This window comes from Fonsecaea pedrosoi (genome assembly GCF_000835455.1).
Source record: "Fonsecaea pedrosoi CBS 271.37 unplaced genomic scaffold supercont1.7, whole genome shotgun sequence".
NCBI classification, from domain to species: domain Eukaryota; kingdom Fungi; phylum Ascomycota; class Eurotiomycetes; order Chaetothyriales; family Herpotrichiellaceae; genus Fonsecaea; species Fonsecaea pedrosoi.
The window spans coordinates 1,615,196-1,636,669 of NW_013550609.1; the positions used below are offsets into that span (position 1 = coordinate 1,615,196).

General features: G+C 53.0%; 5 protein-coding genes across 5 annotated transcripts; 3 read left to right on the forward strand and 2 right to left on the reverse strand.

The window, feature by feature from the left end:
* Window positions 1-678: 678 nt before the first annotated feature.
* Z517_10642 (uncharacterized protein) lies at window positions 679-2,490 on the reverse strand (the record flags this gene model as incomplete). The annotated part of the gene is made up of 2 exons (XM_013424251.1): window positions 679-1,004; window positions 1,074-2,490. The coding sequence occupies 2 exons, from the start codon at window positions 2,488-2,490 to the stop codon at window positions 679-681; spliced, it is 1,743 nt and encodes a 580-aa protein (XP_013279705.1).
* Window positions 2,491-4,622: 2,132 nt separating this feature from the next.
* Window positions 4,623-6,491, forward strand: Z517_10643 (uncharacterized protein; the record flags this gene model as incomplete). The annotated part of the gene is made up of 1 exon (XM_013424252.1): window positions 4,623-6,491. The coding sequence occupies one exon, from the start codon at window positions 4,623-4,625 to the stop codon at window positions 6,489-6,491; it is 1,869 nt and encodes a 622-aa protein (XP_013279706.1).
* Window positions 6,492-7,424: 933 nt separating this feature from the next.
* Z517_10644 (uncharacterized protein) lies at window positions 7,425-10,257 on the reverse strand (the record flags this gene model as incomplete). Its single annotated transcript, XM_013424253.1, has 4 exons — window positions 7,425-7,669; window positions 7,724-9,955; window positions 10,004-10,172; window positions 10,228-10,257. The coding sequence occupies 4 exons, from the start codon at window positions 10,255-10,257 to the stop codon at window positions 7,425-7,427; spliced, it is 2,676 nt and encodes an 891-aa protein (XP_013279707.1).
* Window positions 10,258-13,815: 3,558 nt separating this feature from the next.
* Window positions 13,816-14,373, forward strand: Z517_10645 (uncharacterized protein; the record flags this gene model as incomplete). Its single annotated transcript, XM_013424254.1, has 1 exon — window positions 13,816-14,373. One exon carries the CDS (start codon window positions 13,816-13,818, stop codon window positions 14,371-14,373), a length of 558 nt encoding a protein of 185 aa, XP_013279708.1.
* A 1,038-nt stretch (window positions 14,374-15,411) lies between these two features.
* Z517_10646 (uncharacterized protein) lies at window positions 15,412-20,245 on the forward strand (the record flags this gene model as incomplete). Its single annotated transcript, XM_013424255.1, has 2 exons — window positions 15,412-19,972; window positions 20,034-20,245. 2 exons carry the CDS (start codon window positions 15,412-15,414, stop codon window positions 20,243-20,245), a joined length of 4,773 nt encoding a protein of 1,590 aa, XP_013279709.1.
* Window positions 20,246-21,474: the final 1,229 nt, after the last annotated feature.

The following is a 21,474-nucleotide window of genomic DNA, read 5'->3' on the forward strand; positions in this document are numbered from 1 at the left end:
CAACTATGACGACGGATGAAGAATGAGATTTGTAGAGGATGACGACGGAGATGAGGATGAAGATGAAATGATGGAAGAAACAAGGATGGATGAAGAAAGGCGGAAGAACAAGAGCTGGAGAAATGACGCGGGGGAAATCTCTGCCTGTTGCTGTCAAAAGTGACTTTTTTCTTGGTTCTTGACCGAATGAGCGAGTATTTTGTATGTAATAATTAATGGAATTTAGCAAGAGGCAAGAAATCTGAATCCGGGGTAAAAAGAAGGAATGAAAAATAGATTTGGATCTAGGCTCGAATGGGCAATTATTCGCGTGTCCCTGATGCAGGTACGACCATCACCATAAGATAAGGAAGGCACGTTCCACTCGTATACAAGTATACTCGGTGTTAGACACTAGACACTATAAGTAGACACACGATAGACAGTCACGACAGTTCATGTGCCGCATATGGCTAATGTATGCATTTGAAAGACATTACCCGTCCTCAACGATCTATATAGGTATGTAGGTGTAGACCATATACTCATATGCTTTTAATCCCCCCGTCCATGGCAACTAAATCAACATCATGGCGCGCCTTTCGTGCCAAAATGCAATAGACATGAGCACAGACGCCACCCTACCAACATCCTGCCATCCAGAATAGTCATAATTTACCAGCTCAAGGCCCCTGATCATTACTTCCTTTTGCCCGCGCATCCAAATAATGCCATGAAACCCCCTCCTCCACTGCCTCCACTTCCACCACCACCCTCTCCTCCCCCTCCCGCCCCCTGACTGGCTTTCTCTTGATCTATCGTAGGCCCTGCTCCCTCCTTGTCGCCCAACTCGATACTGCTCAGGTCTTTGGTGTTTTCCAGCCACTGCAGATCCTGCTGTATGTTGATCCCCAGACCCGCCTCGATGCTGGTCCCCGGCTTTGCGAGCCACTCTTTGAGCTCCCGCGTCGTCGACTCGCTAGCCTTGTTGGCTTGCATTTTGCTCCACGTCGTGAATAGGTGATCTGCTGCAAGTTAGCCCCAAGTCCGCTATACCGAGCAAGAGGTGCTCGAGGGTAGTGTCATCATCTTACCGTACTCTGCAACCACTTTCCGCAGCTCTCGCAGAATCCGCGTCTTCTGAGTCATCTTTTCCGACGCATTTCCAGGCGAGTTGGGGTTTTCCACCTTCAAGAGCTCCTTCTCCAGCTGCGAGATCTCGTCTTGCAGGCACAGGAGCAGTCTCACGTGCACGGCATCAAACCGTCGGCATATGATGGTGTTCTTCTCCGTCATGAACGACGCCATCTCGCTGTGTTCAGATGGTCGGAATGAGGAAGCCATCGTTGAAGGCACCGGTTCATCAATGGGAGCCTGTGGCGCCCGCTGCGAATTCCCTTCACGCGTCGAAGGTCTCCGAATCTGTGCGCCAGGAGGTAATTGAGGGAGGGGCGTGGTTGGTGCCGGCGTCGGCAACTGGGAATCGTAGATGGTGGATCTCGGTGTGGTCGCCCGCGAGTCGGTCGATTTTCTCGACTTGTTGCGAACCGAGGGCGGTCTGGGGATGACCTCGGCGTCGTCCGAGCTCGAATTGCGCTGTGATCGTAGCGACACGTTGGATGGGTGGGAATGAAGGGCTCTTTGTCGTCGTTCAGAGGCAGTAGATTTGGCAGGTTGTAGCTTTTGCGGGAGCTCAGCTGACCGCGGCGCCTCGGGAGGGGGCGGCAGCTTGGGTGATGGTAAAGGTTGAGGTATGGGAGTGGTCGTCGGCAGCGTTGGTCCTATTCGAGGGGATTCATGCGGTGTCTGAGGTAGACTGGGAACCAACGGCAGCCCAGCGTTCACCGCCACCGAGGCCACATGTTTTCGGTTGTACTTGGACGTCGGTGGGAGGACGGTACTCTTCTTGGTCATTGTCGAAACCATGGACGACCGTGTAGAGTTATTCATCATGAACTCGCCGACCGGTTCTGGCGGGGGTGGTAGATAACCCAACTCCTGCTCCTCCATCATACTGGAAATTTCGTGTTCTTCGCTGTGCGACGAGCTGCCCATCTCTCCGGCACTCTCAGTGTGCACCGATATCTTCTCTTCGCTCGACGCCGCTGTGGTGGACGTAGTCTGCCGATTGTGTCCCTTTGTGCCATCCTGAGACGATTGAACGGGTCCTCCAATGCTGGGTAGTGGTTCGATACTGTCCTGCGGGCTTTGCGACCTCGAATCTGAACCCGACGCAACGCTCTCGGGAGCAAGCGAACTCTTGGAGTAGGTATGAGAGACTGCCGGGCGTGGCTTGGGAGAGTTTGCCTGAGCCGGGAAAAGGGAGAAGGACGCAGACGGAAGCTGGTAAGTTGATACCTCCTTCTCGGTCGGCGACAAGGGCGGTTTATAGGCGGCACTGTCCAGCACAGGAATCCAATTCGGGTCGTGAATGTCGACGGGCGGTATTGAGGTGTTGTAGTATGACCGCCGTCCAGTGGGAAGTTCTACCGGTGCAATCGCAGCGGCCATGGTGTGCAGACGTCTATATCTGCCCCCTCTTCAGTGTTGCAAAGTAAACAGCTCAGAGAACCCCAATAATCCTGTAGTAGTAAATAGGCTTGACCACGCATCTGGCACTTTTTGATAAAGGACGCGGAAAAGAAAATACTGAGTTAGTTACAAACGAAGTATCCGGCACAGGAGCGAAGACTCGCAAGTTCGCGGTTCAGCGGTTTAGCGAGCGAGGGAAGCAGAATTTCTCACTCGGAAATGATTGTCCCAACGACGCGGGAGGGGGTGCACGATAGCTTGAACATGATGGCCGTTTAAGCCTTGGATCGTTAGTTAGCAACTGAGTACTTGGAATTCCCAAAAGGTAGATACTAGATAGAACCATGCCATATTGGCTCTGAGGCTAGCATCCAGCCGTATCCACCATGCGTCACTTCCATGACGCCGGGCTCAAGCCACAGGGGGGCGGGATCCAGGGACAAAGGACGCCAGGTTAACGGGAGATCAGAGCGAAAGTAGGTTTTAGACTGATATAGGAAAAGCGTGCGAGATGAGTGTTGGGGCGAGAAAGGGAGGAGGAATCAAGGGAGGATGAGATACTCGAAAGGGAAGACGTAGCCTCATCCAGCCTGGTGATGCACTCATCAGCCACAAAAGATTGATACGGTGTACATAAGAATCTTAATCCTCATCAGATGCACCAGAGTCATAAAACTCCACCAAGCTGAGTTTCTCCTCAATGCCATTATTTATTTGCAAATCCATCTGAAAATCCTCTTGCCGGGCATCCGTTCGGGTGCGGTACCTTCGACTAAACCTGTTTCAGGCCCATGATTGCATGGGCAGGCCCTTGAAGACCAAAGGGAAATAAACCATGTCGCAGATCCTAGACAAGGAAACAAGCGATATTAATATTATTGTGCTGACGAGGCTTGAGGGTTTTGTAAACAGAGGAAGAGACAGAGGGAGATTTGCTCTCGTGGGATTTTCAGGTGGTCGATAGGATTGCGATTAATTACTGGGAGAAGATGTCCATGTTCAGCAGGATGGATTGACCATAATATACCAAGTACCGAGTCCTCCTCCTCGTACTGCCACCGACCGTTGTAAATCTGGGACCCCAGAGAGCAAGGCGACTAGGTACCACCGACACGGTGTTAAACGCCTCCAAAGGATCTTCTTGTCTGTTTCCCGATTCCGCGTCCCACATAAACAATCAACAAATATTGGCGCGTCTCCTTCCAATTCCCCTGGTCCCGCTACTAGTAAAACGGCGTTGGGGGCTAAGGCTGGTGGGCTAGCCGCAGGCTCGCAGGCAGTGATCACTGATCACCTCTGTGTTCGGTGCGCCGTAGGTATGAGGAGCTAGTTGAGGGCAGCGAGGCTAAGACCGGCAAAGAGGGAGTGATAACAATAGTAATACTCCGTAGATGTTCATGGCTAGCACTGTACGAGTTCTTGCTTGTCCTCGTAGGCGAAATGCGAAGTGCAATCTTAGGTCTTGTCGAAGGATTCGCTCGGCAAAGAAGAACAAGAACAAGATTTTCTCCGTTACCGCAGTCGAAGGATTGAGCAAGGCAGAGTCGAGACCCTTCTGGGGGCCGAGAGGGGAGGGAGGGGCACCCAAGGGGGCCTGAGCTGCCAGTTTAGTTAATGGTAGTGCTGCCTAGGCATTACTTGTAGGGACAACTTTGGCGTGATAGGGGTGTCTTTGGGGGGGACTCCAACATCATATAGGGACATAGTGCCCTATCTGGCCATGCGCCCACGTACAGAGTTCTCGTACGTGGCACTCGTTAGCTAGGCACCACCAATAGAGTCGCTGGCAAACCGAACCGACCATTCGGAACCCAAGGCCATCACGGTTGCACGCTTGACAGTGGACGGTGGCACTGGATGCACAAAGCCAAGACCAAGGCGAAGGCAGAGATATCACAAGAGTGGCTCGCCTAAACACCTGCATCCACCTCGAATATCTCCTCCTAACTACCTATCGTAGGTAAACTGCTCGTCCTACCGAAGAAATCAAAGGCTAAAGATTTGCTCCGCCGATATTTTGTCTCCTTCTACTTCAGCCCTACTGGTCTTTATTGCGCCGGGGTCATGACCATCAAAAACGCCAGGCGAGATGACCACCATGCCCCCCCAGGATGAATCACACCATTCTGCTAGCTCAGCAAAGCAGTCTTGCTGCTATTGCTGCTACTACTACGGTCATGTCTCCACGGTCCAGCAGCGGCAGCCGAACAAAGTCCAAGACGGGCTGCCGGACTTGTAAAATCCGCAAAATAAAATGTGACGAGTTGATGCCAGAGTGCCGCCGCTGTACCTCCACAGGACGGAAATGCGACGGCTATGGGATCTGGGGAGGGGTCGGAAGAGGAGGAGTCACTAGTAGTGGTACTACAGATGGATATTCTGATGGACGGACAGCTGGTGTTGGTGGTGCTGGTCCTTATACTGACCAACACCGCCATCGTCCCCAGCCCTCGTCGAAGAATGATCATCGGGCTATCACATCACGAACACAGTTGTACTTGTCCCCATACTCACCCCCTAGGACCTTCTCTGTCTACCCGGCCAACGTCCTCGATGCCGACGAAAAGTCTCATCTCGAGTGGTTCTGGTGTCGCACCTCCAAGAAGCTCCAAGGCGCCTTCTTCTCACACGCTGGCAACGCTGTGTTATTCCAAGCCAGCGCCTCCGAGCTGGCCGTGACCCATGCCATGCTGGCCTTGTGCGCTGTCCACAAGGGCGCCGACACGTCAACTCACCTGCGCCACGAAGAGAGCTTCGCCCTGGTTCAATATAACAAGGCAATCAAGTATCTTCGTCCCAGGCTCATGGCCGCCAATGACCGCATGGCGCTCCGGTTGTCGCTGATCTCGTGCATCGCCTTTGTCCAACTCGAGTTCTTCCGTGGCCACTACCAGATGGCCCGGAGTCATCTGGAGCACGGCCTGAGAATGCTGGACAGCTTCAGACTCCACGCTCTTGCGGAATCAAGCAGTGGTAAGCAGCACAGCCGCTCCTTCGTCGACCAGTGGATCCTCCGCAGTTTCAGGGGGTTGTACCTACAGTCGACGTTGTTCGGACAGCCACCTCGCCGTCCATGGGTTGTGACGGAGGACCCGAAGCACATCACAGAGATCGCCACCTTCTCCTCCACACATCAGGCGAGGGAGTATATGGAACACCTGCTCCTCCGTATCTGTCGAGTGAACAAAGCCCACCTGGAGCAGCAATACTCCACCTCACCCCAATCCGATGGGGCATGTGCTGCAGAATGCCTTTCGAAGCAGGACTTGCAGCACCATGTCCAGAGCTGGAAATCCGTCCACGACGAGACCCTGGCGCAGTTCAGAAGCACCATGAACGGGCTGGAGTTGTTCGCGCATCGATTGCTCGATGTCTACCACACCATGGCGGCGGTCATGGTCGACACCCTATTCGAGCCGGGCGAGACACGGTTCGACCGCCACACACACCACTTCGTGTCCATCGTCCAACAGACGCTGGGAGTCCGCAACATGGCCCTGACGAGCGGCGTGCGTCAAAAGTTCTTTGGCTCCGAAGAGGGCCTCTCGCACTCTATCGCCGACCTGGGCACGATGGCCCCGTTGTTCTACCTCGCTCTCAAATGTCGCGTGCGCGGCCTCCGACGCCAGGCCATCCAACTGATCGCCGAAACGCCGCGCAAGGAAGGGATCTGGGACGCCAGCCTCGTCGCGCAGATTGCCAACAAGGTCATGGACCTTGAAGAAGCTGAAGCCGAAGCCGATATCCGCAGTCTAGATGGGCCCGACGACAACTTGCTCATCGTCCCCGATCTCCCCTATGAGCAAATCCAGCCTCTCCCCATCACCCGCGTGCCGGCTCCATCAGCCTCACGGCGCGTGGCAGACATCGAGGTCCTGCTCCCCGACGGCCCTTGGGATGGGGCGATATTGCGATGCAGGTATCAAGACAGCCCCCAGTGCGACACCTATCTCATTGAGAAGCTTCCAATTGCTCCTTGACTTGCGTGCAAACCACGTATGAGCCATGTATAAGCATGGGTGGCTGACTACTGATGTAGAGTTGGAGTGTTATGGTATCCTCCCAGCTGAAGACAAACAGCGACAGCGGCAGATATCCATCTCATAATTCACGGAATATCAACAAGGATTTCTCGTTTTCCTAATCCTCATCCTCATCTTTCATCATACTCAGTAGTCTGTATCCGAGTCCATTTCATGCTTCTTTCTCTTCCCGTGTTGTGCTACTGTAGATATTGATTGCCCTACCCTGCCCATAGTCAGTCCCCTTGACTCAATCACCCTTTCCCAGAACTCTGGGAAATTGGCCGTCGCTTTCAGAACCCATCAATACCGTCCCTTGTTTTCCCAACGTAACATCCCGCCGCATAAGGGGCTTCATATCGTTGATATACCAAAAGGCACATCGACAACTAAACTCCATCATCTTTCTTTCCCTGATAAAACCCCAAAACTGAAAGACTGTTTATACCCATACCATCCCTATCCGATCCTACCCTCTCGTTGTCTTTGCTTATCCTAAAAGTCCGAGGGGTATCCCATAATCATTGTCGTCAAAGGGTCATTTCATAACAACTGTTCCAAAAATGTTGCCGAGTACATGTGTCACCCCAGCAAATAATATGTTCTCCCATCCCATCATACTGACCCGTTCCCAGGAACTCCCTACATGAACAAAATCAAACTGAGAAGCAAAGCAATCGCGTCGGGGTATCGTGACAAGTCTATATTCGAACGCGCCACAGTCCGACATCTCATGCATTTGATACGCGAGACACCCGGCTCCAAACTCCTCATGTGGACCCGACGAAATAAAGGACTACTCCGGACTCGTACGCGGTGTGCCTGATAGCAAGTCGCTTATTGAAAGCCCCAACGGCCGCGGCCGCGAGCTATCGACATGAACACTTGCCGCTATTTTTCCGAGGCAGATGGAGGCGTATCGCCATCGATGGTGCTGCTTGCATTCGTACTAGGTAGTGTTGAGCTGCGGCTACTGGTGGTTGAAGTGGTCAATGGGCCATTGCCTCCAAACAGAAGCTTCTCAATCGCCGTCACCTGCTTCCCATAACTGGTACGTCGAAGAACAGGATAGTTCTGCTCCATGTCCGCTCGCAACGCCTGTTGCTCAGACCCTTGCAACTGGCCAAACACCTTTTCTTCAAATAAGTTAGCGCAAGTCAACAATGAATAGAGCGAATCCCCAAACTTACGCAAGACATAGTTGCCATATTGGTCTCTCATTAGTCCGAGGACTGGAGTGACGCCCTGCTCATTCGGTGCTGTCAAACCACGAAGAATCTGTACGCGTTGATCCTCATCTGCACAATCAATGCTCTTTTCGACAATATTGCTGGCAAATTTGTGTTTGGAAAATGCGAGGAGTTGTTGGAGGACGATATTAACAACCTGGCGGCGGTCCTGCAGCTCACCGTTCTGAATAATATGCTGCACAACATAATTCCCATATGAGTCGCTGATGAGTGGTAGAATGTGTTCCAGAAGCTCGTCCAGAATGACCCGTTTGGCGGGTGGCTGACAATGTTCCAGCATTCGTTGAACCACCCGACAGCCATACTGGTGTGTTGACATCTTCGCCATCTGGCCTCTGTGAGCGTCGACAATAAATTGAATATGTTCACCTGGTATCCGCTCGATGGCCTTTTGCACAACATGGTTGCCGTTCTGATCTTTGACAACCTTCAGTATTTGCAAATTGGGTCCGTCCAATTCTTTGACCAAACTGGCTTGTTGGTCGGTCAAGACGTGCTCAAACGCCTTCTGAACCACACGACATCCGTACATCTGCATCGACAAGTGCAAGACATGGCCCTTCATCTGATGGGCCAAGATTTTCTTCTGCGTCTGATTGCCATGCTCGAACATTTTCTGAATCACATAGTTCCCAAATACGTCCGTCATAAGCTGCAGCAAGTTTGGCTGTATCTCCTTGAAAATCTGCTCTTTCTCGTCACTATTGGCGGTCTCCAATTTCTGCTGGATGAAGCGCGAGCCATGCTGGTCACCGCTGAACTCGACCACATAGTTGTAGATATCCTTGAGCTCAAACCGGCGGTTGGTCTTACTGTTCATTCGAAATTCCTCGAGCAAGGGACTCCTCACAATATGGCTCTGTTCAGGCTCGCGGACCGCCATCCGTGGGCCTGCAGGGAAGTTGTTGATTCCCGAGTGCCCATGTCCAATATACGGATGTGCTAGGGGATTCATCCGCATCGGCTGCACTTGTATTTGGGCATCGTACTGAAATCCATTGCTCACTGTTGGCTGAAGGGAAGCTGAGGCATACATGGCCGGATCGTAGCCATAAAAGTCGATGTTTGTGAACTTGCGGTCAATCAAGAAGGGATCGTGATGCGAGGTACGGCTAGAGACACCGCTTCCCGGAGTGCTGCGGATGGATTGTGGTCCTGTGGGAGGTGTGCCGGTGGTTGAGTAGTACGGACTGTTCAGATTACTCCGGTAGTCATTTTGAAGTGTGGGGAGGTTGCCACGCCCACCGTACTGAAAACCGCCGTAGTGTGGAGCCGCTTGGGGATCCAACCGTGAACCGACATCTGCGACATGCGCAATCGGCGGTTGATAGTTGCTCTCCATCGAATTGAAGTGGGCGCTTGGTTGTGAAGAGGTCTTTGGGGGGAGAGGATGGGTGTCGCGTTGGTATTGTGACGGAATTTTCCGGGAGGGTGCTGGCTGAGCAGTGGCCTGATCCAGATCCAACAATTCCAAAGCTCTCACCGTCTCGTCGTACTTTTGTTTTGAGGGCAGGTGGTATTGTTCAACGTGCTCCGCATTCAGCAGTCGCCCATTCGGCTTAGCATATGTTGGTGAGACAGCATTGTAGCGGGAGAGATTCCCAATTGACATCCCATTCGTGTCTCTGACCGGTCCGTAATTGACTTGTTGGGATAGATGTTCGGTGTGTCCATTAACAGTCGGTAGATGGTGCAGAGGTTGAATTGAACCATCCTCGAACTCCTGGAGCGAACCAAAGATGCTATTCGAGTTGAAGGCGGTTGAGTTGAAGACTTGAAGTTGAGGATCGATCTGGCTACGGCCAAAAGTGGAGGCTCGCGTGGGAGAAGGAAGTACCCGAGGACCGGCTGTGATGGCGCGTCGGAGATGTTGTTCATCAAATGAACTTTCTTCCACATCGGGGGCACTACCCGCAAACAGGCTCGATTCCTGTAGGCCACCACCATTGCCTCTGGCACCGAAATCCAACATCTGATTCTGTCTCTGCTTGGTCGGTGAGAGAGGTTGACCTCTTTGTCTCAGCGGAAAGCCGATAGTGGACGAAGCTGGCGCCCAGGACATCTTGGACTGGGACGCATTCTCATCGTTGAGGTCGGTGGACGTCAGGAACGAGGACGAGGCAGGCTTGGATTGCCCATAATTTGAGACAGAGCCTTGACGCATCGGGGACGCTAAAGAACAGTCAGCGGACATGTCAGCCTCGCCCGGACCCAACGTACGTCTGATCGGGTCACTATCCACGCGAGCCTCCAAAAAGGACTTGTTGGTGCCCCATATCCGACTTGAGGCATTCCAAGCATTCTTTCCCAAATCGTAATCGCTGCCCTGCCCAAGATGTTGTTTGGTAGACGCCATCCGTTCAAATGCTCCGGATCGACCGTTTCTCGCCTGATGTGCACTGATCAGCACCCCCACTTCCGATAGGATCTTCGACTATACTCACTGTGTCTAACGTGGCTCCGGCCTCCATCATGGTCATTTTTGTAGTCCAATACGTGAACAAAACAGACAATACAGGTCCGGTCGGCCAAGTATGCGTGGTGAGGTGAAATGTGCAGAACGCTTGTCGGTCTGGGGGGAGGGGTGGTACTTGAGGATATGAACTGGAAGTCTTGGACCGGCGAGGAAAGGGGAAAACCGAAGTATTTTATCGACTGTCGATAACAGCAGAGTCAGTTTCTGGTGTGTGCGTGCACATATGACTGCGCAGGACAAGAGGGGTGGGATGTGTACCAATATCCGTGAATATGCAGGGTGAGGATGTACACCAACCGACGGAAATTATAATATACCCCGTTGTAGATACAAGGAGGAGAAGAGAAGGAGGCAGAGAGATTAAAGAAGGAGAAGATGTGACCGGTAGGAAGCAAGGTTTGGCAGAGTCATGTACCCCTTCGTTGGCCAGCAAAGCAATGGTACAATTCTCCCAGCAGGCAGCCGCAGGGCAAATGAGAAATCAAGGCCCAAGCCTGATGGCGCCGTAGACGGGTAGCCGCAGGAGACGGGCGAGGGAATATCTGCCAGCAGACATGCGCCTCGACCACGACTTGCGCGCATGGAGCAAGGGATGGAAAATATGATGGGACGAGGGGTGCGAAGTTGTGGAATGCTGCGTCGCCAGGTTTGTGCAAGGTGAGTCGCAAATTCGGGGTGGGGTGGCGGGCGCGGGCGCAGGCGCAGGTGAGGGAGGAGGAGGGATGGGCTGAGAGATTCGGATGCGGGTTGTGGTGGAGCAAGGGCAAACAGAATTCGAAGGGTCAAAAAAACAGATGGCTTGCTAACAAGGGATAAGGATGGCTTGCAAGAAATGAAGTGGAAGTTTGGAAGAGAACGATCAAGGGTTGAAGGTCACACAGAAAAGAACAGGCAAACAGGTACCGGTGAAGGACGACAACCACAAAGATGATGTATCAGAAAAGTTGAGCGGATGATGGAACAAAGAGTTTCCAGCGGGTGGACGGTAGTGGACAGTCAAGAAAGTTGGGCCTAGTGAGCCTAGCCGTTTGGATGATGCGCAGGCATAGGGCAAGCCAGGGCCGCAGGGGGAGGAGGGGGAGATAGGCGGCACCACCCCAGATCGACACAAGGGCTAGGCACCCACTAGGCTAGAACCCACAACAAGAATCGGGGCATCCCTAAGCCCAACAGAGCTTTTCTCCCAGTTGGCAAATGCCAAATGCCAGTACGAGTAGGTAGGGGAGTGGGCCCGACCGCCAGCCTGAGCCCGTTTGGCGTCTTCGGGTGGCTTGCCTTACTGATGATGGGTTCTTTGTCTGGGTCTCTCAGAAAGCACTTTCCCATCATCTGTCAACAAATCGGGGGTCACCATCGTTACCACCACCACCCAGAAAAAAGCCCACAATTAAGGGCTGCTATTATTGTGAGGGACGCCGACTTCCAGCGAGCTTCGATCTAGCTACCTACTACGGAGTACCTACTTACCCAAGTCCCTAAGGAGCCAAGTGAGAGCTTAGACTGTCAAGCGACAAGTCAAGAAAATCCCAAAGTTCAGGTAATGCAAGGGGGAAAGCAAGGGAGGCGTGGGGAGGTCAGCCTATGACCACTACGACTCTTAATGTCTTCCGCCCTTTCTGGATTTTCTGGTGGTTTCACTGCACAACGGTGTGCACGTAGCTCACTGCATTGGGTGGTTCCACATAATCCAGAATTCATACATACTCGTAAGTATCTAGTAATTATTACATGTGGAAAGTATAAATCCGCACAACCAGATAACCGTAACAACCAACCTATGTATTTGTGTGAGAGTAGGCATCCGTCACCTGGTTGGGTCACAGTTACAGCCTCACCACCATCACTAGCCTGTTGAGCTGACTCAGAGATGACGCCAGGGAACAACCACACCTTTTCCTTGTCTGCCATTCCCTTCAGGCTGATGGGCGAACTGACTGGCTGTGTGGGGGATTCTCCCTGCCCCGGAACAAGACATGAAATGTGACGTGGCAAGACGGCGACAGTCATTACTTGAATAATGGAATAAAACACCACCAACAGCAGCACGCTACTCTACCAGCCTATAAGTATGTGTGTACTCGGTACCTCGTACCTTCAACCACAAGTACTCATACAGGCAGTAACCTGGACTAACTAGGGTTGTTCTTTCATGCATTAGGTACTCGGTACCGAGTACAGGCAAAATGATCTCAAGCGAGATATGATTGTCCGAGTATGTAAGCATTGATTGACTCTACAAGCACCCACAAGTACATAGGCTCTGGCTGGGCATCCCTTATCCGTTCTTGGTAAAGGAGGATTGCCATGAACAAGTACAATGTACGAGGTATGAGCACATGCCAAGTACGCAACTGGTGCAGCAACGGGCGGGTATAACTGCCGAAGTTGAATGTTCATTGCTCGTTGAAGTCATCAATCTCATCACATGGAGATGGCAAGGGGGCAAGGGAGAAGAGTTATATGCTGTCCGCTACAGAGTGTCCTCGTAATGTGCTTGGAGAGATGGAGATAAAAGGATGGACAATTTCACCTTTGGGAAATGAAAGGAAGTGGCAACCTACCTGATTTGTTTGTTGATGGATTGCCATTTCCAAGCCTAACATGATAAACTCGTTGCTCTAAGCTCCGTGTGCCGACTGTTGTGGCCCTTACGTGGCCCCCTAAGATTCTGGGCCTTGGCCCCATTGGCCCATTCAGGGCGCCTTGCGAGATTGGGGTTGATGATTGGCACCGCCTGGGCGCTGCCAATCCACAACATGTGCTTACCTAGTTCCATCGGCGCTCCGAACCCCGGCCAGCCTGCGAATGCTGGCGACCGTTTGGGCGGCACTGTGGCTTGCAGAGGCCCCAGAATATGCCCTACTAATGGCTTGGGTGGCTGTTGGCGGGTCTCTCAGACTCTTTTCGACTCGCTGTCACAGCTCAGAACCCGGCAAATTGAGTGTCAGGCTTGATCTGCGCAGTGGAACTCGCTGCTCCATCGACATCACTGACGGTGGTGTTGGTGCTCTCCCCAATATTGCCATCTACATACTACTAGTCACTCCCTCTCTACCCATCAACAGCTCTTCTCGAATTTTGCTACACCACAATCCTCTTTTTCCTTCTCTTTCTTGCACTCTGCTTCATGCTTGTTGGCAGTCTCCAGCTTCACTCTTTTGCTGGATTCTCGCCGTCCGTTCTTTCCTAACACGCTCACTAGCTTCACAGTCTTGGAGAGAGATAAGGTTGTTCCGCCTGGTACCAAAACGGCTGTGCCCGCGTTGACGTGCTGCTGCTGCTGGGACTTCCTACAGACTCTGCATTGGCATTCGGACTCTTATCAGCGTTTTCTACGCCCTACAGCCCGATTCAGGGCGATAGTTGAGACATCGACTCTCTTTAAAGAAGTTCACGATCGAGCCCGCCGCCCCCAAATCCATCCCGCATTCCCATCGCAGTGCCAGACTCCGATCTCCGACTCTCCCTCACCTCAGCCTCATTGCTAGAGATCTATATTCGTCTACGTCCTCGACGGACGTCTCAAAGAGTCTACGACGACTGCGGAGCTGTAGTCATGGACTCGTTAAAATACACATATCTTCAACGTCGTGATGATTCGGACTTTGCAGACGACGGACCATCATACTCAATGCACCAGCTCCTGTTTGTCCTTTTCACGCTCGTGCTCATGGCCTTGCTGTGCTCGGTAGCACTCGTCTGCCTTCGTCGGCGACGGCAAGTTAAAGAGCAAGATGCACTATTACCGACACACCACCAACCGTCGCATTATCGCTCTCCATCAATCAGCCATTTCGGTAACCAGAACAAGAACGAGTCCATCTTTGTCTACGACGAAAAAATGAATCTGATTCACAACTCCTCCAGCCCTCCTTCCACCGCAGTCCCAGAAATCCACATCACCTTCCCCGATGAAGAGGGCAAGACTGGCTTGCAGAAAGGACGTGTCGTGGTAGTCCACGTTACCGACTCGGGCAGTGTGGGCATGGAGCCGCTCAACCAAGAGAATCTACCACCTTATCGGAAAGAAGACAGCGACCGATTTCAATCCCTCGACCTCGAACGGATAGGTGGACTCCGGGAAAAAGAACCTTTAACTCAGAGGTTCTCATGAGCCGCCTCGCCAACTCTGATGTCGTCCCAATGGACCAAAAACCCCCAATTCTGCGGAGGAGCTACCATTGCGCCCCAATTCTGTGGCGCCACAGTCCATAATACCCGATTCCGCTGCGATAATTGTGTGGGGGAACCATCTTGATGGGAAATCACACCGCTACGATGATTGTACAGAAAGCTAATATGGGGTGCCGACCTTGTTCATAGAAGCCCTTGAGTGGGAATTTTGTACATATTGTATAGTCGACATGCATCTCTGCGGCATGACCGGCCTCTGTGCCTGGATTCAATACGAGATGTTTGCCATGTTACAACGGGTGCATAGCTCGGTTCCAATTCAATGACAAGAGAACGAGATGTGTTCGCATGCAGCTAAAAAGGTAGCTTACTTCTGAAATGTGTGGTTTATGCCATATTTGTAGAACTTCGAATGCACAACCTGCAGCGAGCCGAGCTCCACCACCAAGTCATCGACAGGTCGAACCCGGCACCGGCACATTGAGAATCATTCAGCTCCCAAGGAAACACCTGAGCTCCTCACAGACCCAGTTTATCACGCCGACTACTACTAATACCAACACCCACCACACCACAAAGTCATCATTGCCCACCAACACTATCCTTACGCTCGCTATCCCCCATCTCATTATTGTTTGTTTGGCCTAGATGGCTTCCACGTGTCACTGTCTGGCTGAGAACAGGTTTTTGTGAAGCTCCACTTTCTCATCTTCCAGGCCGGAAACGCGTCAATAGCGCCTGGCCAATCACTGCAACTCGACCTCGACCGATTCCGCATTTCTGTGTTGACAAGCCGACACAAACACTGCGATCGCCTCCGTCACCGCGAGGACCCCTCTGGTCCCTCTGTCTCTGATTGTGAATCAAGCCGCGATTGTATTGTCCCCTCGTCACCGATCCAGATTGTCCAACTATTCTCCTGGTGTCGTTGATGTGACCGCAGCCAACTGCACAAATGTCCATCCAATAGTCGACACCCGCGTCGCCATTGTCTCGCCCCGTTCCACCTTTGCCTGCTATGGCTACTGCGCAAGTAGTACCCGGCGATGATTCTTTCAACTATGGCCTGCGCACCTCCATGGATGACTCGGCAGATCCTTTCGTCGACGATGGCCAGTCACGACAGCCATTCCACGGCCACCGCTACTCCAGCTTGGTTGACCCCGAGTCCATAGCGTTGGGCGTCAGCATGTCCCCTTCTCAAGTCAAACGGAGCCTCATAGCGCACATTGCTGAAACCGAGCGACGCTTGCAGGACGCCCAAAAGCTGGGGGAGTCTCTCTTGTTACAGCAGTCGGAACTCAATGACAAGCTGCGCGAAGTAGAAGAACAACAAGGCGAGGCTGAGATTACCCCGGAGTTGCGCCAAAGGCTGGCTGATCTAGAAAAGGAACACAATGACGTGGGGAAAGAAATTGCGAGGGCACTCCTTGGGCCAAAATCCAGAGCTGTCAGCGGAGAAGAAAAACCTGGCATGGAACAGGCCATCTACTCCAGCCAGGCCACAGCATCTCCTTCCAAAGTCATGGCCCCTAGCCGGCGTCAGCGAAATCAACCGAGCAATCGAGGCGATGATCTGCAGTTTGCAGCCGACATCAGTACCTCTCTGCTCGCCCAGGTTCGACAGTTGCAAAGTGCCGTGGCGGAACGGGATGAGCTGTTGAAAGAGGTCAAGTCCGAACGTGACCGTCTGGAGAAAGATGTCACTCTTTTCTCACAGCGGCTGCGAGCCTTGGACGAGAGCGAACAAAAATACAAGGATGAGAACTGGAACCTTGAAACCCAGACCCATGAGTTGCTGGCAGCTGCTCGTGAAGCCGCCGACCGCGAAAAACGGCTCACTGCAAGTCTGGCTGCTGTTACCGCCGAGAAAAGCCGGACACAGAGCGAAATGGACGAAGTGAGAGCAGCTCATGAAAAGTTGACTGCTGATCATGCCGCTGCTAAAAAGGCATATGATTCCGAGTTGCACACTCTCAAGCGCACAATAGATTTGGGCGACAGTGAGAGGTCATCGTTACAGCACAAGATTGACGAGTTGACATCACAAAACCAGGAGCTCGCCCGAGCTGTCGCTGCTCGCCTGCGCAGTGCTCAGCCAGATGCCGTTACTGCAAATCAAGAGCAGGAGGAGGACCTGAGAGACCTTGAATCCCTGGAACATTCACCACCTCCGTCCCCTACCAAAGCTACTCCACGGCCAGGGGCATTGGAATCCGAGACTCTGCGTAGCTCCTTACATCACGCCCATCGGATGATTCAAAACCTCAAGAACAACATTCATCGTGAAAAAACGGAGAAGATTGAGCTCAGACGCATGCTTCAGGATGCCCGCGATGAACTGGAGCAACGACGTGGAGATGGTTCCTTGGGAAGTGCAAGCAAACGCCAAAAGCCCAAGCCTGATGCTTTCAAGAAGCCAGTACGCCCTGATATGCTGGGTGGCAGTCGACGAGCGCGGACCGACGTCGAACTCGAAGACGATGATTGGGAAGATCATGCGATTGAGACACCGAGTCGTGCAGTCAGTCAAAAACACCTGACCGTGCCGTCTGCTAGCGAAGGCATTACTGATGCAAGCGATGCATACCAAACTGCGAATGAGACAGAGAACAATTTCGAAACCGCGGATGAGAGACATGCGACAGAGAGCGAGGATTTCCAAACGGGTGCGGAAAGTTTGGCGGGCGACAGTACAGACGACCTTACCGAGACAGAAGATACAGCTTCGCATGGCCGACGGACAGGCTATTCTCGTCGTTCAAGACCCAGCCTCACATTCAAGCCTGCTGGAGATCGACAGTCCTTCATTAGCACTGCCTCAACCTCTGCCGGTGAAGAGGAAGAAGCCCTCAAAACGCCTGTGGTTACCCAAACTCACAAATTCCGACTTCGAAATGGACGACAATCATTCGCTCGCCAGTCCAGAGTGCCAACCGACAGCACACCGACAAATCTGTACTCGGACACTCTGTCCCAAGACTCCCCGGCCACGGTCACCAGTGATCGCAGTCCACCAGCTGCTGAACAGAGTCTTTTCGCAGAGTTGGGTGGCTTTGACGAGACAGCAAGTTTTGGCACTCCGGGAAGGGCCAGCTTAGCTTCTGTCGCTTCTACACCTGGCGTTCTAATTCATACGCCGAGTAGACAGCATACACAGCAAGAGACACCAAAGAGCGCCGTCAAGCAGCCCATGGTCGACGCCGCAACGAATACTGAACCATGGCAACCAGAACAAGATTTGCCCCTTCAGGCTGGCCGCACAGAAGAACCTCTTGACGAAGTACCTTCTCCCTCCTACGAGAGGGCGGAGTCACCATTGCCCTCTGACTTCCCGTTGCCTCCGACCGTGCCAGCCTCACCAGTCAAGCATATAGACCACAGCACGCAGTACACACCCCAGCGAGGATTACAAGAAAGCCCGATCAGGAACACTGCATTTATCACACCACCCAAAACCGTTTGGGATGAAGCCCAGAGTCCAGATGCGATTCAATCCGAGGTTGATGCTGGAACGCACCCGCGAACACCCACAAGATTCGAGTATTCGGGTCTTGTAATGCATGATACCTCGCCAGTGTCTCCAGAGGCCCAGCCTCAGCAGGGGCCTCCGCAAGCCGAGCCATTCACTTTTTCTGCTATTGAATCTCAAACCACGGAGCCCGTTCAAACTCCGACAAAACCGGCAGCTAGTGTTGTCACGGCCTCGACACAAGTTGATGACCTCCCAGACCGTCCACGAACAGCGGAACGAGTCGCTGGGGCTGGCCTTCTCGCATCTGCTGCAGCCGCCTTGGGCTTTAGTAAGTCCAAGGAGATGCCAATCCCCACAATTGCAGAAGATGAGACAAGGGAGCCAGAGGAGATGGTGAAGGAGCCTCTTGCTGAGGAGGATGTTCCTCTGAGAGATGTGTCCGGCAACAGGGGCCAATCCCTAAGAACACTGGGATCGGAAGTGCAGAAAGGGGGACAAGCAGAACGACCGCGTATCAACGCCAACCATGACCAAGGCTCTCAGACGCTGCTTACTGCTGCCGAGATTGATGAGGCTCTTCGCCCCAGGACCGCAGTTCCCATAACAGATCCATCGAGTGCCGACGCAGCACACGATATCACCAGCCCTCTCAGCCCGTTGACCCCCACGGAAGCGCCTCTGACGAGTGATGCGAATGCACTACTCATGAGCAAACCAGCTCCAGACCTGACTGGGGCAGTCCCAATCTTTGCACCGCCACCCATCAAGCGACCGTCAAGCGCGTCAAGCCAGCGACTATCGAGCGCAGCGTCGCACCCACCTCTCCCAGCTGATCACAAAGAGGCCATCGCTAAGGCCAGCAGCCGGGTAGCATCTCCCACCAAAGAACTCGGCGGTTCAAGCCAAACATCAACGGTTATGGGCCCACCAGCTTTTCCTGCCTCAGCAATGCGGCGGCCACGCACTCCAGGCGAGTCTGTGCGGTCTGCTACTCGTGACAGTAATCAACCACGGACGTCCAATGTCAGTCGTACCCAACGCGGAACGATCACTTCTCAAATATCCCGCCGATCCTCAGTCTCCTCGTTCGCCTCCGAAATCGATGAACGCTTTAACATGCACCAGGCAGGACAGGTCGCTGCTCATGGTTTTGGCACCGATCCAAGGATTATTCAAGCCATCACACAGACCATGATTGGTGAATTCCTGTGGAAATACACACGGAAGGCTGGACGATCTGAAATGTCCGAGACCCGTCACCGTCGGTATTTCTGGGTACATCCTTACACCAAGACTCTTTACTGGTCGGACCAGGACCCACAAACAGCCGGCAGGGCTGAGCTGAAGGCGAAGAGCGTGCTGATAGAAAGCGTCCAAGTTGTCCCTGATGACAACCCCATGCCGCCTGGTCTTCATCGGAAAAGCCTTGAGGTCATTACCCCTGGCCGACGTGTGAGATTTACCGCCAGCACCGGCCAAAGGCACGAGACTTGGTTCAATGCCCTCAACTATTTACTCCTCCGCGGCGAAGAAAACAACCAGTTTGCTGTCGGGGGAAATGACATTACCCGAGACGACCTGGAAGAGTTCAATGTGCATGGTGCTGGTTACGGCGCTGCCTTGATACCGAACCACAGCCGAATGAGCCTCTCGAGCTACAACTCCCGCACAACACGCGGCTCGCACCGAACTTCGGCCGTCCAGCGCCAACAACTCGCGCCCGGCGCCGTGGTAGCCAGTAGCACCACCCGTGTCCCTCAAGACTCCATGATGAGCCGCACTGCTCCAAACTCGACAGTGCGGCAGAGTCGAGCAGAACAGACTCGAGAACATGACAACGACCGCACCGTTCGCGCTAGCAGCGCGAGTCGCTTTTCGCGTATGCTGGGGTCAGTGACTGGACGAACGCCCAAAGCAAGCGAGGCCACAGTCAGCACTCCTACACGAGCTAGCGGCACAAGAAGTGAAGGGGGTAGTATCTACGACGCCAGTGTGGTTAGTGATGGGCGGAAAGATTCTGCTGAGGAGTTGAGGAGGGAGATGCTGAGGCAGGAGGAGGCTGCGTGGAATGGAGGGCTAGAGAATGTGAGGGCCTGTTGTGATGGTAAGTTACTACTCTCTCGCGTGTCACTTTTCCGACTCAATTGCTGACATGTGCTTTGCAGGCAAACACGACGTGTCAACCCTGAGTCACAGTCACCGCCACGCTTCGTCATTAAGTCACGGGCACAGGAATCTCGGCTTAAGTATGAGCCTTCGAGGCTCGGTTCGGAGACGAGACCAGTCCAATACTCCAGGTCCCCCTACCCCTGCGGCGGCATCAGCAGTGACCGCAACGACCCCGACGAGACAAGCTGCGGCAGCCACGGCGTCATAGAGGGCGTTGAGGGTCTGCGTGAGCGACGGGGACCGGGCGTAGTTCAACGGCATCAGGCAACAGCAACGGCGTACCGGCAATAGCTTTGGGGCATCCTCGCTTGAACCTTTCCTCCAATAACCGAAAAAAAAAGTCAAAAGGTCCTTGTTATCTGGAAGTATCAGGCGTTTCTGTCCGTCACTTTTTTTTCTTTCCTATGTCTGCAAATCTCTTGTCGGGGCGAATGGCATAGCAATGCACGGTGACGACTTTGATGTGGCGGAGAGCACAAGTACTGAGTCTGAGTCTGAATCTGAGTTTGAATTGGGGAGGATCTCCTGGTTCAAGGCCTGGCCAGCTCGGCGTGGGCATGGGTGTGGGCTTCGGGGGCACAAAGGCACGCGATCTTGTCGATAATCTTTGCTTGTTTCTTCGGGGAGGGCTTTTTTTCCCTTGTTGCGCCTGTTTCCTCAGTGCTGGTAGATGGTGGTGGCGACGGTGGTAGTAGTAGTGACGGTGATGCTAACGGTGACGGCCGATGCGTGGTAGAGGCATGGCAGGTCCTGGTCCTTGGTCCTTGTCCCTGGTCTTGTCGAGCGAGAATAATGAATTGCCATGTGAAAATGAGTCCAATATCCCGAATAATTCCTGTGCTCCACGACTAAGTCCCCAGGGGATGCGTCAAGCTTAGGACGAACTAGCCCGAGTCGAGGAGTCGAAGAGTACCTGTAGAGGATCAGCTTGAGGGGTCTGATATGGAAGAAGGAGAGTTCTATAGAGGAGAGAAGATGTGAGGAGAAGAGGCAAGGAGGACAGAGGAGAGACTATAGAGCAGACGGACTATATACCTAGTATGCACTTAGTATGCACTACAATGCAACACACTGTACCGAGTACCGTATTGCATTACATGACATTTAATGGCGGTTGCTTTTCGTTTCCGTTTCAAATTGATCAGTCGTTCGTTGTCATTCCTTGATCGTTGTCATCATCATCATCATTCATCTCATCAATCTCATCATCATATCTGAATCCCCATGTGTCTGAGAGCTGCATCGTCTCTGGGCCACGGGCCATAAGAACAAGGGTCCCCATTCAGTAGGCTTCAATCAAGAGACGAGTGAGCAACTGTAACTCGTATATTGTATTACATTTGTAGTTCCCCTCCTCTCGTCCTCCTCTCGTCCTCCTCTCGTCCTCCTCTCGTCCTCCCCTCGCCTTGATCTCTGTCTCCTCCCCAACTCTTTCTC